At 39.5% G+C, this 20,492-nt stretch overlaps 1 protein-coding gene across 5 annotated transcripts in view; it reads right to left on the reverse strand.

Moving 5' to 3' along the window:
* Positions 1-20,492, reverse strand: part of LOC122989583 (inactive N-acetylated-alpha-linked acidic dipeptidase-like protein 2) — a 583,517-nt gene that overhangs the window by 57,874 nt on the left and 505,151 nt on the right. Inside the window, exon 17 of one of the 5 annotated variants that reach the window (XM_044362566.1) lies at positions 574-1,404. The exons of the other annotated variants lie outside the window; for them this stretch is intronic. Coding sequence (XP_044218501.1) covers positions 1,333-1,404 — 72 coding nt within the window. The 3' untranslated portion in view covers positions 574-1,332. Of the gene's footprint in view, positions 1-573; positions 1,405-20,492 lie in introns of those variants that run through there. 5 annotated transcript variants of the gene reach the window in all.

The raw sequence follows: 20,492 nt of genomic DNA on the forward strand, positions 1-20,492 counted from the left end.
CATGGAGGATTTTTAGTTGATATGTAAACGTGACTAAACTGTACACTGTTAGGAGTTTTCTAATTTTCCTTTATTTATTTATTTTTTGTTGTGTTTATTGTGTTTTTTATGTTTCACATGTATGTTTAAAGCAGAAGAAATATAATGTAAAAACAAACTAACAACAAAAAAAAAAAACCTGTGAAAACTGTGAAACTGAATCAGGGATGACTGGGTACTTCATTGCATTTTTACATTTGTTCAGTTCAGGCATGGACTGGCCCTAAGGAAGTTTGGGAATTTGATTGTGAGGGCCGGTCTTTGTTTCCCAACCCCAGCATTATATGGCCTATACAGATATTCAATAGGTCGTCTTAGCTGCAGCAACACGGCTGGTGTGATCTGTAATAGCAGGTAGCAGTGGCCATCACAGATGAAACTGAAAGTATCTAGCACTCGGGCATTTTGTATCTAGCTCTCGTTAAAAGTATCTAGCATTTGTTGCTGAAACATGGACAGAAAGAGAAAACGAGTGGTCAGTGGTGCAGTGTGCAAAAAAAAAGAAAAAGGCTCAGCTGGCTGACGCCGCAAAGTGTGATAAGATAATAGATTTATTTAAGCAGTCTGCAGGTGATGATGAGGCCAGTGGGAAAGAGGCAGAAACATCAAAGAAGAGTGAGCAGGGAGCAGGTGCTTTGTCATGCTTACATGCTATGTGCTGTGAACTAGCTAAATGAACTAACTAAAGAACAAACCCCAGGCTGCTAGAGTCCTGCTGCAGGTTTGACTACTTCTAAGGTTTAATGGTCAGACTCAGTGCACAAATATTTAGAGAAGTTTACTCTAAATTTCCCTAAAGCTTTTAAAAAAATGGTCATCAACTTAAACATGCACATTTGATCATTTTCCTCTAGACTATTCATCAGTTCTTTTTCACATTATATCCTATAAGGCATATAATATTTGATAGCCAGCCTAGCAATAAAAATGATTTATTAAATACTTACTCGACGATGTGAACAAACAGGTGAACATGGCTCTGAACAAGAGAGGGAAAAGGATGAAGGAGGAGGGAGCAGGAACCAGCACAGATGCAGTCAGAGGTGTGTGCACTACTGAATGTTATTATGTGACTGTGAAGTAAATTAGAGCACAATACATCATTTATATGTTCAGGTTGGACTACTTCATTCAAGTCATTTACTGCATTGCAAAAAACAGAATGAATGACAAGTATGTTGCATAATACACCACATATATATTTGCTTATGTCAAGTGTGGACTATTCATCATGAATTTAATGAATACAACAATATTTGATGCTCACGTCAGACAGTCCAAATGATGTCTGTTTCATGCATTTTTAACAGGCAGATGAACCTGAGTCAGACAGGGAGAGTTGTGAGGAAGTCTTTGCAGGGATCTCTATGGAGACAGGTATGTGCGAAGACCAGTCAGTGCCACTCAACAATAGAGTTTTAAAGTAATTGAAGCATAGATATGTTTTGCACTCTTATGTGGTCTTACTGATGGAATACAACTAATTACTGATCATAATTCTGATAATAAAAGCGGGGTATTAAGTCAAATTAGGTGTCAGGTGATCATTACATTAATTCAACTTTGAATTTTGCTATGGGAGGAAAACCTTGGAAAATCAGTTTCCTCATTTTACATATTAGCCTAACACAAACAAAACAAATTAACAGATTGTGGGTTTTTTTTTTTTTAATTAATGATCCGTTGATCGACAAACTTGTTGTGTCAGTTTCAATTTGGTGTATCGAAACATTCATTACAGAAAACACTTGCAACACTGCTCTAATCTAACTTGGTGTGAGAACATTCTCCTTGATAGATGTTTTTGCTCTCTTTAGGCCCTTTTCAACCAAACAGACCCAAGAACAGTTTGTGCTTTCACCCCATCTGAAGAACGATGATGATCAGGCAAATTAGTCCAGTGATGAATTCAGCAAAGTCAGCGTGTGATCCTCATGTTAAATTGAAACAGGAGTTTAGATTGGGAAAGTTTATATTGCATGAAAACAGAAATTACAGACAGGCTTTTTATAACTTCAAGGTTAGCAACACCAGAATCCCCAAGGTCACTACAAGATGTAAATGGCTTGGACAGGAACCAGAGGGTCTGTAATCTTTGTAACGATAACTGTCTTGGAGATGAGTATCACATTTAATTTGAATGTAAGAATGACAGCATGATGAATAATGGGGGAAAGTATTCACCAAAGTACTATTTAAATGGTCCATCTATGTTTAAATTAATGTTGTTATTACAGTTGGATAAGATAATCATTAAATGTAAGAATGTTTTACCTGCGTTTCAGTAATTTTTCACTTCATTTCTACTAGTTAAGATATATCTGTTGTATATCAATATGTTGACAACATGTTCTTTGTATTTACTAATGCACAACTCTGACATTTGAATTAAAATTGTAAAGGAGCAATGCAGATGAGGAAAAGACAACTGAAAATGCCAGAAACAAAGGTAAAGTTTCTGAAATCCAGAAAAGGTTCATATGGTTCATATGATCATGAAGACCTATCTGTTCACTCTCTTCTTCTTCTTTCTTGTTGTTTACAGTAAAGTGAGCAAATTTACACTATTTTTGCATATTCAAGAGGTGACAAAAAGAAAGAAAATGGGGAAATCTGCATCTGTGTATGTGATAATATTGTATGTCTGAGAGTGAGATGAAAAAAAGACAAGCATGAAGGCAATCACTTCCTTTCAAGTGTTACAGATATGATCTTCAGATATTCACAGGATTTAGCATTTTGATAACCACCACGCAAATAGTGGATTTTGAACCTAAATATGATTGACAGACTTACTGTACAGCTGAAATCAAACCTGGAAAACTATAATAGAGGACATGTGGAGTTGTTGGTGCTTCAAACAGCAGAGGGCTCTGCTGTGACATGCTAGCTAACTCTCTCTCAGGGAAGCTACAGTGTATTCTCAGTGACGCACAACTGACACAGCCTCTCAGCCAACTCCTGTACTATCCAGATTTGTAGCATCATACAGTGTCGGTCTACATAAATACATGCATGTAGACATCCGGAGTGGCAGCATTACCTTCAGAATAGTGCAACATTTACACAGACTCATCTACACACATGCCCACAGGCGCATGTACACAGGCAGGAAAATGAAATGATGACGGTCAGATGGATGGATGAAAGAGGCAGAGCAGGTGACAGAGATCATTTTCTCTTTCTCTCTCAGTGAAGTGGTAATTCTGTCCGAGACGGCGATCTCATTCGCCTGCCTGCCTGTTTTCCCCGGAGGCCCACAGAGAGACGGAGAGATTCTCCTCTGATTCAGGACGCCCAGTTCTCTGGGCCAAAATAGGTCTCATGAATAAACCATGTAGTTAAGTTATGTAACGACAGCACATGAATAGATGCAGCATGGTTAAAGTACAGTAGGAGCGGGAGGGGTAGTGCTCAGTTTCTTTTTTTGTGTTCTAGTGCATAAACAAACATTTAAGTACACATGCAGAGTTTCTTTAGTGATAAAGTGGTACTCTAAAATATTTTCATAGAAGTAAATGCTCCTCTGCTATTACTGATCGAGTGTTACCTGAGGCCATATTATATTTTAAACACACAGTGTTTGATAAGGCATGTCTTCACTGGGAGCAATCTTCTGGTGTTCCTTTCCAGAGGAGTCACATTTCCAGTTTGTGCAAATGTATGCAATACCTGAGCAGCTACCGCAGGTGAACTCACATGAACTCAAACTCTAAAGTCACTGAATCAGTGAATGTTTAGCAGCAAAGCTGGAGACAAAATGTGCTAGGCTGCACTGAGCTCATGTGATGAGTAAATTTAAGCTGTCCTGCCAACAAGCTGTGAGATGAGGTGGCAATCTGTAACCCCTTTCAGACATGACCCCTTTACATTAACATGTCAGTCTCATGTCTAAATGAGCACCCAATTAAGTAAAAGTAAAAGAAGTTTTAATCAACCTTCAGGATAGCCACCATGATTATATTTTACATTTTCATTTGGCAACTTAACATCCTGTCATTCAGTACTTGTGCATGCCTGACTTTACAAAACAGGCAGCAGAAGAAGAGTGGGGACAAGTGATGGTCATTAATTAAGGCTTCAACAGCAAAATAAGTTTTAAAATCCATCAGTGATGCAGTGAGACTCATAACATTTTCAACTCTGTGCTGTTCTCTCTCTGTTCTTTGCTCCACAGGTGCCAAATATTGCGAGTTTGCAGCACTGTGTGTGAATGTCCTGTCATGTCTGAATAAATCTGTAAAGAACATTAACATAAAAGTCAACTGAAAGACAAAAAAACAGCTCGATGAAGCCAGCGTTGTTATATACTCTATGTCTTTGAAGGGCTATATGAAGCTTTCACAATAATACTCATTAGAAGCTGCAACCAGAGGCAGAGGCGCTTCTAGTGGAAAATGCAAGTGGGAGATATGATACTGCTACAACTGAATATAACATCCTCATCTATGGTTTTGTAACAGTTTTTTTATGGATTTTTTTGTATGTTCTGCAGACATCATTTGCAATGGAAATTAGGAAGTGCTTACCAACGCTGGAAAACCTGACTGAGAGTATGTCCAATCCCCTGGGAACAACACTAAGCTGTGTGGAGATTTTGGCATAGTGGTATAGAACTGCAGGTCATGTGATGCACCTGACCTTTTTCTACACATAATCATTACAAAAAAATGCCTGTAAAACAATGAAAAAAATAAATAGAGAGCCACACATTTGGAAATGACTCTTTGCGTTATCAAAATTTGAGCCATTGGGTCCAATTAAGATTAAGAAGTCTCAATAGATAGTAGGGTAGATAGGCTTATCCTACTCCAATGATCTGAAGTACACCGGGGCCCTGACCTGCTGCTTCCACTGACATGCTGTTTCCATGGCAATCCCAAACTGTTGCACAGCCTCGCCAATCTGGCTCAGAGTTCAAGTTTTATTAAAATCTCTTCTTCAGAGTAGATGAAAACCAAAGGAAAACCAAACAACTGAATAACAACGGGAAGTCAGACACCACGCCAGTTCATGAGTTGATGCTCAGGCCATTTCTCAGCATCCTCTGATACACAGGTGTTCTCCTGATGCTCCCAGCCAAGCACAAACCCAACTCCCCTCATCCAGTCCATCTCTACACCTTATGCCAAGCACACACTACATGACTTTCAAAGTCGTCAGATAGCTGTACTGTTCACCCTACACAACTTTCTCTCTTGTAATTCTCCCAATCAAATAATACGATTTGGTGATTGAAGCAGGGATGAAGTCGACTCAGGGTATTGGAGCAGAAGGAATAAATAAAAAGCTGTGGGCTAGAGCTGAACTTGGTTTCAGCTAGCGGCTATACAGTATGATAGCTGCTCACAGCAGAGCACAATGAACTGTACAAAAGATGAAAAACTGAGGAAATATAAAACAACCAGACATCATTTTAGGGAGTAACAGCCTTTCCTCACAAGAAAAACGACAGTATAGGTTAAAAATTCAGCTGGCAACGACCTGTAGTTACGTTTACCCCATCTAGCAGCAGTAATAATAATGACCGGGGGAAGTGACACAGTTCAGATGATGTCAATATAAGGTGACAAATTATCATATTAGGAGGAAGTGGTTTGGGTGGATGGCCAGATAGATAGATGGCAAAAAGTGGACTTTGGAATTTGTTGCAGGACACTGCTGTTTGCTTATCGTTTCTAACCCCAACCGTCATGTTTCTAACCGTGAGTCAGGACATTTTTTTAAAAAACATAACTTCTGTTTACAATTGCCATGATGATGAAGGTTGCATAACTTTAAAGAAGTAACTTTAACCCACACTACACCCTAACTAAGTGGCTTTGTGCCTAAACCTAACCGGACCACAATGTTGTCAGACCATAATGCATAATTATCTTTTATGATTACTGCTGATAGAGGCAGCATATTAGAAAACGCTCTCATGGATTGTTCTGGAAACGTTCCTATGAGTCATCCTGGAGTGAAGGTACAATTGACCTATGTGGACGTTTCATTATGAGGATGTGTTGAGAGTAAGGGTGTTCGGCATTTTTGTTGAGCTTAATGCATTGATCTTATGTCAATGTCATTTTGTTACAGCTATTGCTCTACACTTGTTTGAACCTCAAGTCTTTCTCAAGTTTTTATTCAAAACACCAAGCTTTGGCTCCCCTTGGCTCCCCGTCACAACTAGAATCGATTTTGAAATTCTGCTACTTGTATACAAAGCTCTAAATGGCCTTGCACCTCAGTATATAAAATACATGCTAATTAGATACAAACCAGCAAGAACTCTCAGGTCCACAGGCAGTGGTCTTTTAACCATCCCTCATACTAACTCTAAAGCACAGGAGGCTGCCTTTTGTATTTATGCCCCAAGTAGATGGGACACCCTACCTGAGGACCCGAGAGTTTTTTATACGTGTTTTGTATATTTTGACATTTGTATTTTCTGCACTGATTCTCGTCTATGATTGTGTTGTGATTGTATTCACTTTATGTAAGGCAATTTGTGTTGCCCTGTGTATGAAACGTGCTATATAAAGTTTTACTTGACTTGACTTAGATATTTTAATCACTTAAGTTTAAGTTGAAAAGCATAAAGCAATTTACACCACTATAACTGACACTCAGTCATTAATCAAAAGGAGAGAAAATGCATTTCATTCTTTCCACTGCTGTCATACATTTCAATGTCTGTGCTGTTTCTATGCTTAAAATACTTACATTTTCAATAGCTCTTTTAATGTATGTATTTATATGCAGCCTTCACATAAAGTACCCTTCATAGGTAATGTGCAATGTGTTAGGAGTTGGTATATAAAAAACACTATGAAATTAAAAAGACATTTTCCCAGTAATCTTGTATCTTTGTGTTGTGTTAATTGTTCAGTTATCTCTTGTTATATGCCAAATGTGAGTATTTTTATATTAAAATTTGTATCTTTTCTCCTCCTGTAAAACATTTTATGTTTGATGACTGATCTTGAACTGTGTAAATGTATCTGTCAAATGTGACTTTGGGCAACAAGCTAACCACACCCATCATATACAATCGCATGTACCTGCTTGTGGGTCGGAATACCTAGCAGAGCAATACCATAGAGAGAGGTGTGTGTTGGAATATCAGTGGGCAAAAATGTTGTCTTTTCCATTCCATCCTTATTCATTTCTAGCGGCCATGTGTGGCGCTGCCCTTTAAAGCTGGTGTGCGGGACTTTTGTCTCCCTCTTCTGGCAGTGAGAGTAATTACAAAAACACTCTTGACAATTGCTTACGTCATAGGCTCCACCGTAGCCGACTCCGTCGCTACTGTTGGCTGTAAAACGGTGGATAATTGTTCTGAGCGTCACGACCCCTGCGAAATGACTAAATCAACTATCAGAATTTGATCCCTTCAGTCTGATAACATTTGGAAAATCTAGAAGAGTCGCACGATTAATTTTTTTTTTATCCCAATTTAAGTTAGCAGAGAGCTAACCAGAACTTAGCTGGCTTGGCTGGCGGAAGTCCCGGGTGCGCTCTGCCCATAGAGCATGCGCAGTATGCATTCATCCAGCCAATCAGCATTGTGTGAACTCATTTGGCAAGGGCTTGAATGTGACTGACTTTCATTTATATGTAAAAGTTCCACACTGCAGGTTTAAGGTATTTCCACATAGGCTTCAACCTCAAGCTTTGGTGGTTGTTGCTTGGTCCTCTACAGCTCTGTATCGCACTGTGTTCACTAATCCACACCCGCCTTTTAGTGGTCCGATCAAATCTGAAGGATTTAGTTTAAACTCCTCTTGTGATTGTACACCGCACACATAGTTTCATAAGGAAACACACCACAGTACAGAAGCTAAAGACACTCTAACGTCTGTTTCACTGTGACTTTAAGCCAAACACTCCTGTAAACCTTATCTTCTAGGGCCCTTTATACTTTTTTTGTGCACACCCGCAATTCATGATGTTCCCAGATATGGTTGCTAGTCTGACACAACTGCAAAGCCTTTATATTCATTAATACAAAAACAAAACAAAACAAAAAAAACCCTCACACACACTGCTGTTCATGCAAGAACTCACACACAGCCAGCACCCATGGCCAGTGCCAGGACTAATATTTACAGACAGGCGACATGCAAGGAGCTCGTTTCTGGAAGACATCTTTTCCCTGCTTCAACGAGCCTGAGCTTTAATAACAGATGGTCCCACCGGCAGTACTTCTCACCGAGCACACTTCATGTGTGTGTGTGTGTGTGTGTGTGTGTGTGTGTGTGTGTCTTGATTTTACTGACACGAAACAAAATCAGAGAAAAATTCTTTCTCCTAGAGACAAGCAATTATGAACATCCATAATTGGCAAAGCTTTATTTGGATAAACACAGACTTAAACCTCCATTACTCACAATTCAGGATGACAACACTGAATAATGGCTCATTATCATCTTCAGATGAAGATAGTGCTCGATAGAACCTGTACACCAAAAACTAAATTGATGTGGGACAGTTTTGCTTTTATATTCATGTCCTTGAATACATTCCCAGGAGATAAAAATAATAGCAATTCAGAGAAGAAACTCCTGTTCTGGAGGACAATTTAAGGATGTGCTGGAGAGTGACTTTGCTTCAGCTTGTGCTTTTTATCTGCTCGAGGCCTTGTTAGATCATAGAGCGTGACATATTGGGGAGAAGTGAATGAGAACCCTCAGACGTGGTGCTAATTAATTCACACTTTGGCGACCATAAAGGCTCGCCCCCGCGCCTGCTGTCTCTGCATAGCATTGCATGACATATGTACCCTGGAAGATTGATACTGCAAATGGTGCTACTCAGCCATGATCATTACTGCAGCAGATGGTCTGTGTGTGCGTGTGTGTGTGTATGTGTGTGTGTGTGTGCTTCATGGGGGTCAAAAACCAATATAGACAGCAGCAGATTGACAGATTGTTGTATAGCTTGTGTTTATTACAGAGCACAGGAGCATGCACTTTGTGTGTGTTTGTGTGTTACTGCAGTGACAGCCATCTCTGACGGCAAGATTTACTCTTTATGTTTGTTTGTTATCTATCAAACAAGCAGAAAGCCCAGTTTTCCAGTCATCTAAAGTGCACTCTGCATGCCAGCAGTGACTCTTCTTTGTCCATATTCATTTACAGTAAATGTAAATAACAGGAGAAGCTGCAGTAAGTATCAAACACTTTGCTAGGATCAGTTTTGCATTCCTGTGTGTGTGAAGTTAAGTCGATTTTTTTGCTAAAATTGCAGTTAACAGCAGACAAAAAGTGAGCATAACACAAAAATATGTCAGGATGCTGAACTTGAATAAATAATTTCAATACATTTTTTTCATCTTAGACAGAAAAAAGAGAGCATGTTGAATAAATCAACACAATTACAAAAAAAAAACTGTCATTGCATTGATATGAGAAATTGTCTAATAAAAACAGTGTATTGTACAGTTTTGAGTGAGGTAGAGTTGAACACTGCCCTTATTAATTTCTTTGGAATCTTGCTACTTCACTAATAATTGTTTAATTAGCTGCTTTCTTAGTAATTCTGATGGTAATTATCAGAAAATGTTATTGGAAATTACACAAAGAGTGTGTGCAACTCTAGACTGACTATGATTTTACTATTGGAAAACTGTCTTTATAATCTGTTGTGTACAGGATAAGAAACAGACCTAACAGATGATGTAGGTTTAATTCAAGTGTATCAGTCTAATCCAACAATAATTTGGTTCACAGGGAGTACACAACTGAAGAAAGTTGTGTACTGAAGCCAAACAAGTACCAGCGCAGTTACATCTCTATAATATCATTATGTTTTTTTCATGTACAATTACCACAATTTTATTACTTCGTTACATAGCAGCAGTAAATTTGCACAAGTGCCATTGGATTATTTGAACATTTATGGAAATTAAACCATGTGAGAAGTTTAGAGGGAAAACTGTCACTATTTGGTGCAGCTGCTAACAACTCATAGACATCTAAAATGTGATCCTGACTACACACTGCAAGAACAATATTACCCTATGAAATGCAGTGAAGTGGAAGTATAAAGTAGCATAAAATGGAAATTCTCCAGTGAAGTACCTGTAAATTGTACTTAAGTACAGTACTTGAGTAAATGTACTTATTTACTGCAGCCCACCAAATGCCCCACATATATCTCATAACCCATACATTTCTTTGCACACATATAAGCAACACACTCAAATGGATTATTAACTCAGACCGCATTACTAAAAAGCCCAGCAGAGACTATTCTTCCTTGGACAACTTAAGAAATTCAAAGTGAAACACAGAGTCCTCCTACGGTTTTATACAGCCAACACTGAAAGTCCAACAGTTTGGTACGGCAGCCTGAACATTCAAGGGCGCAAAAAACTACGGCTCATTGTCAACAGATCCTCCAAAATCATAGTAGAATTAAATCTGACCCACCTGCTCAGTGTCTGTTTCAACCTCTGCCCTCTGGGAGGCGCTACAGGCCTTTGTCCACCAAAACCACCCAGTTTCCTGTTGCATTAATAATAACTCCTTTGTGTTTCCCATTTTGTTTGTGCATTGCAAGTTAAGGATATGAGTCAAATTACTTGATATAGAATTTTAATATATTTTTTACTTCTAAATGGATGCAGAGACTCATTATCATAAAGTTATATTGGATGATTATCAAGAAAGTCAATTTCAAGTCCAAAAATGACAGTTGTGCATTGTGAACCTGGGCTAGTCATTGAAATAGCTAAATTGAAAAAAAAGAAACTATAAGTAATTTAGTTATTTTCTGATTATTTGCATTTTGAATGTCAGTCACAGTCTGCATTAGCCTTTGATATGCTCTGTGAACATGCTACAATGTTTTGCTAGGATGTTGCTTTATGTTTTCTCTTGTAAAATTTTAATTTGACCTTTTTGTGACCCTACGGTGGAAAGAACACGCACACACAGGCTGACATTTGCGGTGTGCACATGACATTTCTTCTGTATTTTGTGTCTGTACTTTGTAGAAACTGGATGTTCATAGTTTTTCGACCAGGTGCTGAATTGCTGCCATGCCCTTCAGTAAGTCACTCAACCTTAATTCTCACTGCACAGCTTCCAGGCCAAGTGGTTCCAAATTGCTGTGTTTGTATAAAAGCCTGTCTCAGTGGGGTTTGGATGTGTGTGTCAGCAAAACAATAGCAGGTCTTTCAGAATAAATCGACCTATGCAGAATCCTTACACGTCCTCACGTTGCAGCAGTCAAACAACTACACCTGTTTTTCATACAGGCATCACAAAAAAATGACAGGAACAGAGAAAAAGTGTAATAAAAGCTGAACAGAGTGCAAAGCTATAGTGTGTTCAGCACGTAGAACATAGTGTGAATATTCATGTGCCATACTGTATCTCCTATTGAGGGTTTCTGTAATACATAGAGGTCAGGAATCCCCTGACCTGGAAAGTGAGGAGGAGGTGGAGGAAAGGAGGAGAGTGGTGGAAGTAGGAAATTAGGAAACAGCATGGAAAATTAATGAGAGAAGGAAGATGGAGGAAGGAGGCGAACAGGTGGCAGAGTGGATGGAAGAGGAGACAAAGTTCAGAAGGACAGGAGGTGAAGATGAAAGTAGAGAAGACAGGAGCAAGATCAATGGAGAAGAAAAGTAGAGTAAAGAAGAGGGGAGGGAGATCAGTGGAGGAAATGAGATGAGGTGTAAGGGAAAGCTGGGGTTGTGAGAAATGACAGAGGAGAAAAGAAGGAGGAAGAGAAGAAAGGATAGAGGAGGGAGAACATCAGAGAAAGGGAAAAATGGAGAGGAGTGCCATTAAAGGAACCAAATGTTCCTTGTGCTACTGGGAAACATATGGTGCTCCTGCTTACTCAAAGAGTGATATAGAGTCTGTTGAAGTATGGGCTGCAACAGGAGGTGAAGAATATAGCAGGTTTTTTGGGAGATCGTCCCAGATTTTTAAGTGATGAGAACACAGACAACAAAATCAACCATGTGTCCCCGCTGGATCATTTGCTCTACATAACGCTTGGCATTAACATTTGTCAGGGATAACACATGTACTGAATGCTAGTACCGTCAGCTTACTGTGCCATGAGAGGTGACTAACTTACAACTTAAGCAATACTAAAATAAAACGTGTTGCATCACAAAAGATAAGTACAATTTCAGCCTACGCAGCAACTGTTACAAAAGCAGTAAGAAATATGGCTTACAATTTTGGATTGATCTTAAATGGTAAAGACGCAGGTGTGTCCACTTATGTTGCCTGATTAGAGCTCTGCTCAGGACTGTGTGCTTGTGTACAGACACCAAATCACATCAAGTCAACTTTGGGGGGGGGGGGGGGGGGGGGGGGGGGAGTGAAGTGAAGTGCAGTGAATCCCTGGCAAAGTCTTTTTTACAGAAGACATTTTGGCATGTCACAGTAGGAAAAGCACAGGTGTAAATAATGAAATGAATGACGGCTGAATTCCATTTAGCTGCTTCAGTTTCAGGGTCCTGGTATTATACATGCTGACTCACTGTCACACTGTCATGGTTAATTGGAATACTTCCCACTATAAGTCAAAATGTCACTGGTGTGAAAAAGGCCTATAGAATTGCGATGTGGGAAGAGCTTTTTCCCTTGGTTCTGGAGGTAAAAATCCCATTCATTTTTCCCATAGAAAAATGACTCACAGTTTTCAGGACTTTTATGGCTTGGATCAACATGAAACTCTCCTGGTTAAATCATCAGTACACAAGATAAACATCTGCATTAGAAAATACATAAAGATTTTTGGGTAGAAGTTAACTACCCAATGTGAATTTTGGCAAGATCTTAAAATTCAGTCATGTGCACCATAAATGACGGGCGCCCATAGCTTCTTCTCCATAGCAACGGCTGCCAAGGCTTCGCTACTCTATAGTGATGTGTAGTATGAGCTTATTCTCACTAGCAAGACTGTCGTGAAGTAGCTGACCAATGCCTTCCAAAGTGTGTAAACCAGTTTGAAGGCTAGTTGGTAGATTAAAAAAGTTAGTTAGACATATTTGTGTGGCTACACTTTACATTAGATAACCCACACACTACCAGTTGTTTAGAGGACAAATAGTGCAACCACTTTTAATGGCTGGATTATTCCCAGGCTCTCAGTGGCCTCATATTCACATTCATATAACTTCTCCCTTCTAGTAGGCGCTACACAACACTGTGCACCAAAACAACCTGACACAGCTTCTTCCCACATGCCATTGCACTTATGAACATTTAAATCAGACGTGATGACAGTTAACAATCCATGTACAATAACCATGTACTACCAATACATCAACTAATCATATATGCAAATCACATTCAGTTTATATTCAAATCGCGCAATAAACATGTAAAAACTGCAGCAAATGATTGTACATAACGGACAAAAATGTGTATATACTGTATCTACTGTATATAACCCATTGTATACACCGAATGTAACTTTTTACATTAACCATACTATTTGCACTACTGTACATAGTTTACAGTATATAGAAATTGTATGTATGTTGTTGTCCATCGCTGTGTGTGTATATACTTATTTTATTTATTTTCTAATATATGTATATGCATTTTTTCTTCTTTTTCCTCCTACATGCCTGTACATAATAGCTAGATGTTTATGTCTGCTTATCTCTGTACGTCTCAGAAGACATACAGCTTGTTTAGCTGTATGTCTTCTGTATGTGTATCTTTTGGTATATTTTATGTGAGTACGTTGAGAGCCACTGGAAACCGGAGTCAAATTCCTTGTGTGTTAAAACATACTTGGCGAATAATGGTGATTCTTATTCACTGTATGCCAGCTGGTTTATGGTCATTTGAATTTCCATTTTTGATGGGAATGGGTACCACTAAGGCATAGCATCAACGTAAAAGATAAGGCCTGCTTTGTCTCTGTCTTGTGACAGTGCCCTGTGTCAGCACTGACATAGTGTACGCTGCTAAATAAATTAGGGTTTAACCAAATTACCACAAACAGAGGGCCAAAGGGGATCCACTGCTAATGTTTGCCCTGGGCCCTGCTTGTGGGTTAAACTGGCCATGCATTTAGTGTATGACCAGTTACAACCCAGACACATTCACAGTCTTAAGTGTAGATGTCCACTGGAAACACATTTGCATTGGCAGTTAATATCATGGCAATGACATGGAAGTAGTCAGAAACATACTTAAACTTGTCAAATACAGTCTAGATGTGCAATGTATTGATGTAGCACACAACACTATTGGGAGAAAAAAACTAAATATTCACATTCTGACTTTAAGTTTTGATGAATAAATAAATAAATAAATAAAAATGTTGTCCTTTGCCTTCTCCTCTCTCATTTTTCTTTCATATATATAAAGGACTAGAGACAAATAGACAGTATCCTTCAGGTCTCCTATCCTATTTAGGATATGATAAGTCAGTTTTCCTATGAAGTTTTCCTGAAAAAGTTGAAGGAATCCTTCAGGGTGCCGATAGTCATCTATGACATTATATCCTTCTCAGGTTTGGCTCCAATCATATGCCTATGCTGGAGGGTCAGACAAGAATGAAGCTTCATTACTGTAGAAATGAGGAGCTGGTGGAGAGCTCTGGTGGAGTGGTGGATCATATTGTCTCTTTATAGTGTTCTACCTTTGTCTGTGCGTGTGTGTGTTTATTAAACAGTTCTGTCAATTCAGCTTTCAGTTGGTTTGATGGGCTGTGATCGGATGTGACAGAAATGGAGGTGGCAAGAGGACAAGCACTCACACACACACACACACACACACACACACACACACACACACACACACACACACACACACACACACACACACACAATACATGCACACAGATTGGGTCTCTAGGGAGTGAGATCTCTCTCACATTCATCTTTAATCCCCAGCAAACACAATGAAAACCTCCCCTCTCCTCTGCCTGCCAATCATCCGAGCCTGATAACTCCTCTTTTTGACTCTCAGTAGAGATACTTTATTTCAAAGGACAGTGTAGACACACACACACACACACACACACACACACACACACACACACAGACTCTACCATACAGTTTACTGTGTAGTCAGGCCTCTGTGTGTGTGTGTGTGTGTGTGTTGGCCCATATCTCCAGGTCTCTGAGGCTTCTCCCCTCTTGCTCAAACATCTAACTCCTCTCCATCAACAGCACCCCGGGAGAAGCCACATCACATTTTCAAGTCTGTCTATTGATTAAATGGTAATGCCAATCAATTTTTTATCTTCTCCATCTTCAGCACTGTTGTGAAAGTGTGCGTTAGTGAAGACAGGGATACAGTAGCCACTATGATAACAAGCAGAAAGGGGAAAAAAAACTGTCAGGAGAGAGCAGCATATGGGAAAGTAGAAAAGAAAGTGTGAAAAGAGTAAAACTTAAAAAACAAGAAGGTAATAACAATAAAGGAGTGTGGTAAATTCGTGTTATTGCAGTAAAGAAGCCCTGAGCTGTTTTGCTATGTGTTCATCCAACTGTCTTTCTTGACACCATTGAAGTAGAGTTGCATTATGTTTTGGTTTAATAATTTATCAGACATGGGGTTTTTAAAAGTTAGAGCTCTATACCTGCCAGCTCAGCCTACAGCTGTGTGTTTGTGCGTGTGTGGTTGTGTGTTAGAAAGTGCACAATTGTACGTGTGTCATGTAGCCTTGTGTGATTGGGTGTGTAAACTAATTTGTGTGCCCGAATGAGTTCTGTTTATGTCCGTGCGTTTGCATGCGTTTATGCTGACATGTGAGTGCACATCAATTTGGGTATGAGTGGGAGTACGCTCTTCTCCTTCTCCTCAGGGGGATGGAGAAGAGCATGAACTCATCAGCGGGGTTTAGATTCGCATATATCTTTTAACAATTTCAATTTAAGTGCCATTTTGCCAAATTATGAATTTGTTTCTGGCTGCCTTAATTGGCTTTAGTGGGACTTGTAACACCACTGCAGGGCAGATTGCGGCAGTGACTAATAGGGGGAGAGAGTAGAGTGGGAGTAAGAGAAGACTGGAATCACTAGAGTATTCATGCAAGGAGAGAGAAAGAAAGACATCTCCTGGCATCAAAGCAGCTCAGCTCTTAACTCTGTAAAATAATTAACAGAGGCAAAATGAGAGGACTTGGTGATTTTTTGGATCTTTCCGGGCTAAATGGAGACAAGTGGTTGGGTCAGTTAAGGTCTGAGCATTCAAGTGAAGCAAAATTCAGTTTTGAGTAAAATGAAACACACCGTTCCAACCACCTGTCAATCTTAAAACTTCATTCTGGCACTGCCATCTAGAGGCTGCTGCAGGCAGTAAATGAGGGCAGAGAGAGATGGGGAACGACAAGCAACAAAGGTGCGCTGCAGGAATTGAACTGCGGATGTTGTGGCCTGCGCTTTAACCACCAGACCACAGGGGTGCACCATGCTCTGCATCACTTCCCAACACGCTACTGTCACATAACAGCCCACACCCAACTAGGGGGTCACATGTCAGATGTGAAACAGACATGAATACTTCAACGCAAAGAAGTCAGTGAAGCAATGCTTTTGTTGCATGCCAGAATTGCTATAGACTTTGACTTTAAACAGATGACTAAATTATTTGTTCTTTTGTTCTTAGCAACAAGAGAAACATTAAGGGCTCCATTTTTGTGGCAGCACTATGACCTATGCAGCCAGCACTCTAACAGTTTGGCAATTTCCTGACCATAAAGTTTGCTTTGCCCGTCTATCTGGTAATTTTATGCCCAGCACAGCACACACGGTGCACTGGTAGAACAAGAGGCGATAACAGGACGTTCATTCAAACTACTACTACCTACCTACTTTGACAGTGTTACTGATTTGTGTTTGTAAGACCTAGGCTAACACTAGCAGAACAGCTTGTTGTGTTTCGTTGTTTGTCTGTAAGTTTGTCTGTAAGTGAATTCTGTCATATTTACATAAAGACCAAAGTCAGCACAAGGTCAAACATGCAGAGAGAAATGTGGGACTTGTTCTGCCTTCTAACACCATTTTAATTCATTTAATATCTCAACCATCATCTCTTATGCACAAAATCAGTTTAATAAGCTAAGACATACTGTGAAAGAGGCAATTTTAAGGTGTTGAGGAGATCGATCTTCCCATATCAGATCAGTCTACCGTAAAAGGTTAAAAAGAAACTCTAACAACCACAGTAATAATCAGACCAGCACTCCTTCTCTGTATCTTCAATATTCATTGATGCTAACTGTTGAATAAATGGGTATTTAGCAAAACGCTTTACATACATATTTACAACAATTATATGAGATTCCTGACTTAATGTCCTGTCGTTCAATGCTTGTGTTTGTTGGATTTTATAAAACAGGCAGCAGAATCAACTCTCTTATTACATTAACTGATAAAAGCAGTATGAATGTATGAAAGCAGAATGTATGAATCAACATTAAAGTAGCTGCTAGTACTTTTAATATGCATGGTTTACTGTTAAAAAAAACACCTTATCTATCATATACTGGCTCTTTATGCAGCCCCTCACTTCAGCCTCTGTCTGAAACAGGCCATTTTACCTCTTCTCTCTTTAGTGTCCCATCATGATGAGCCCACTCTGTTTAATTGGTCAACTTCTGGAAGCTGCATCACGGCCAACTTCCGCACGCTCAGGAGGCCACATCAACAAACCATGAAACAAAATATGGTAGTAGGATTTCACTACTTTTTCTCATTCTTTACTCAAAATGTCAACTTCTCAAACACAGTACCAGTAAAAAGTTTCATCTTCTCATTCAAGTGGATGGGAGGGTGTGTCGAAACTTTTGACTGGTACTGTACATCTGTACATGTTTGAGTTGAAATCCAATCTGAAGTATTAAGAGTGAACAACACAAAAAACACATGGAAAAACCTTGGCAACAACCTTAGTGACTAAGGCTATGGTATTGGCGCATGCCCATAAATGACCTTAAGCAAGGCAGAAAAAAAGACATTGCAAACAAAGCCTTCAGAGCAGGTTGAAGCCCTGGCTTTTGACTTACAGGGAGCATTTCTACATACCTCAAGGTTTGGAGCTTTGACCAGTATATAAAAAACAGAAAATCACAAAAAGCATAATATGGCCCCTTTAAAAGGCAAAAATCCAAGTCCCCTGGAGATCTTCAGTCTGGATGTTCACCCAGAAGAACTACCAAGACCAGACTTTTGGAGGAAGAGAAACATCTTTCATGTGGCTTTTCCATCCAATGTCATGCCCAGAAACTGCTTCCTGGCCGTTTCCTACACCCTCCATATGAGTGACGCAGCTGAAGATGCACCAAATAATCAGGGAAAGGGCACAGACAAATTTGATCATATCCACAGAGTGAAACCTCTGTATGAACAAATACAAAACTGATGCCTGTCAACCTACCATCACAGACAAGATATCTCGGTTGATAAGAGGATGGTTTCCATAAAGGCAAGAGTTGTGATAAAGCAGTGCATGATGGCCAAGCCAACAAAGTGAGGGATCAAACTGTTTGTTCTGGCAGATGTCAATGGCCATATGCGTGACTTCAGAATCTACATTGCCAAGTCAAACTCTCTGGGTACACAATATATTGTGACAACTTTTGCAGAAGTCCTGTCATCTTCATATACCTCACTCAGCTGGGATTTGGTGCTTGTGGCACATAAAGGGAAGGACGAGTTTGGGTCTCTTCCACAAAGAAAAATATTATTTGCAGCAAATCTCCAAGGGCCTCAATAAGGTGGATTTGAGACAGCAGCCTATCTTTTTGTCAAGTGGATGGACACTAGGGAGGTTTTTGTATGCTCAACAGTGCACACAGTATACTCAGGGGAGACTGTCATGAGATGGTGCAGAACACAGGATGGCCAGCATGAGAACACCTGTCGTTCACTACAGCAAATACATGATAGGTGTCGACACCTTTTACCAGATGCTGGGAACACAGACTATTCAAAGGAAGATCGGAATATGGTACAGAACACTTTTTCATGACTTTGTGGACATGGCCCTGGCCAACAGCTATGTTCTCCAGAGTGCAATGAAGCAGGAAAGGCACATGACACATCAGGGCTTCCAGGAGAAGCTCTCCGCAGAGAGCTGAAAGTTCTACTAGACTCCAGCCCCCTTGAAAAGAGCTCCAACCACCTCTTTGTCCCTATAAGCCAGGTGGGAGACAAGTCCCAGAGGGCCAGCATGGGGCACCAGCAGTGTGCTGTATGCAAGAGGAGTACATCATGGAAATGTCTGGCTTGTTATGTACCCATGTGTGTGCAGCTAGACTGGAACTTCTACTATAAGTATCACAAGCACTGAATTGAGAAATAAGAACAAAAAACATGCTGAAAAAAGAGGGCACAGAACCAGAACGGAAAGCAAGAAAGACTAAAGAGACTTCAAAATAAACTTATTTGTTCATTTTCTCTGAGTTCATATTGTTGGGCTATGTTTTATTTCAAATGGTTGTCACTTACTAAGCTAGATGGAAATATGTAGGCTGTTTAAACATGCTGTTTCATTCATCAGTTGAACTAATTTCTGTGGCCGTCAGATTGGATAAATGAGGCAGCTTCTGAATGTATATACTGTATATGGAACTGCTGTGATGCATGATGAAGGCTGAACATTGTAAACTAGTCAAATTCCAGCAGTAAGCAAGACAGCATGCATGAGTTTTCTCATTTTTATCCAAATTTTCCAAAGTAAAATTGTGAAAAAATAATTTCCGTTTGAGTTTTTTCATCTTTACACACTTTCATCAATTATATTGTATAGCAGAGTTCAGTAACTAATTGAAAGCTAATCTTGTGCTACAAAAAAAGATATGTAGAACATGACAATAGTATAACGGATCATTATTTTACAGTAATAAATAGTGAGCCATGCCCAGATGCCCACTTTTAGACTTAGGCTTAAAGGGGTAAGTTAAGAATAATGTAGTTTCAAACCATTGTACAAACCAGACTTCTGAAAAATGATTGCATACATGATTATACAATTGTTTTTGGCAGTTTAGGTTCTCTTCACTCAGCAGCAATCAGTATGCTAACTTTATGCTAATTATTTAGCAGAAGGGCCTACCAGTTTTTCTCTTGTAGGTGCCAGAACCTGTTGGCATGGGGTCTTGTCCTGCTCAGGGACATGCACCATGATAGGGATGGTTTTACCGTTTGTTCCAGAAAAGAATTGATAATTATTGTCACATCACTTCACAAATGTTTGTCACTGCTGCATGACAAACATTTGTGAAACTCACCTTTACATGTAGACAAAACCATTACAAAAAAACATGAGTATAAGCTTTCGTACATACTGAAGAAATGTAGATGATGAAAATGGAGACAGGCAGTGCTACAAGTCATAGAGCACAGTCATTTCTGACACTTATGGATACATTTCATTTTGCTGTGATTACAAAATGTTGCTTGTATTGCTGCCTCTGGCAACAGCTGTCGGCCTGTGTAGTTTTCAGATAAATTTATTTTGCAAATAATTGTA

Source organism: Thunnus albacares, chromosome 9 (genome assembly GCF_914725855.1).
Source record: "Thunnus albacares chromosome 9, fThuAlb1.1, whole genome shotgun sequence".
Lineage (NCBI taxonomy): Eukaryota > Metazoa > Chordata > Actinopteri > Scombriformes > Scombridae > Thunnus > Thunnus albacares.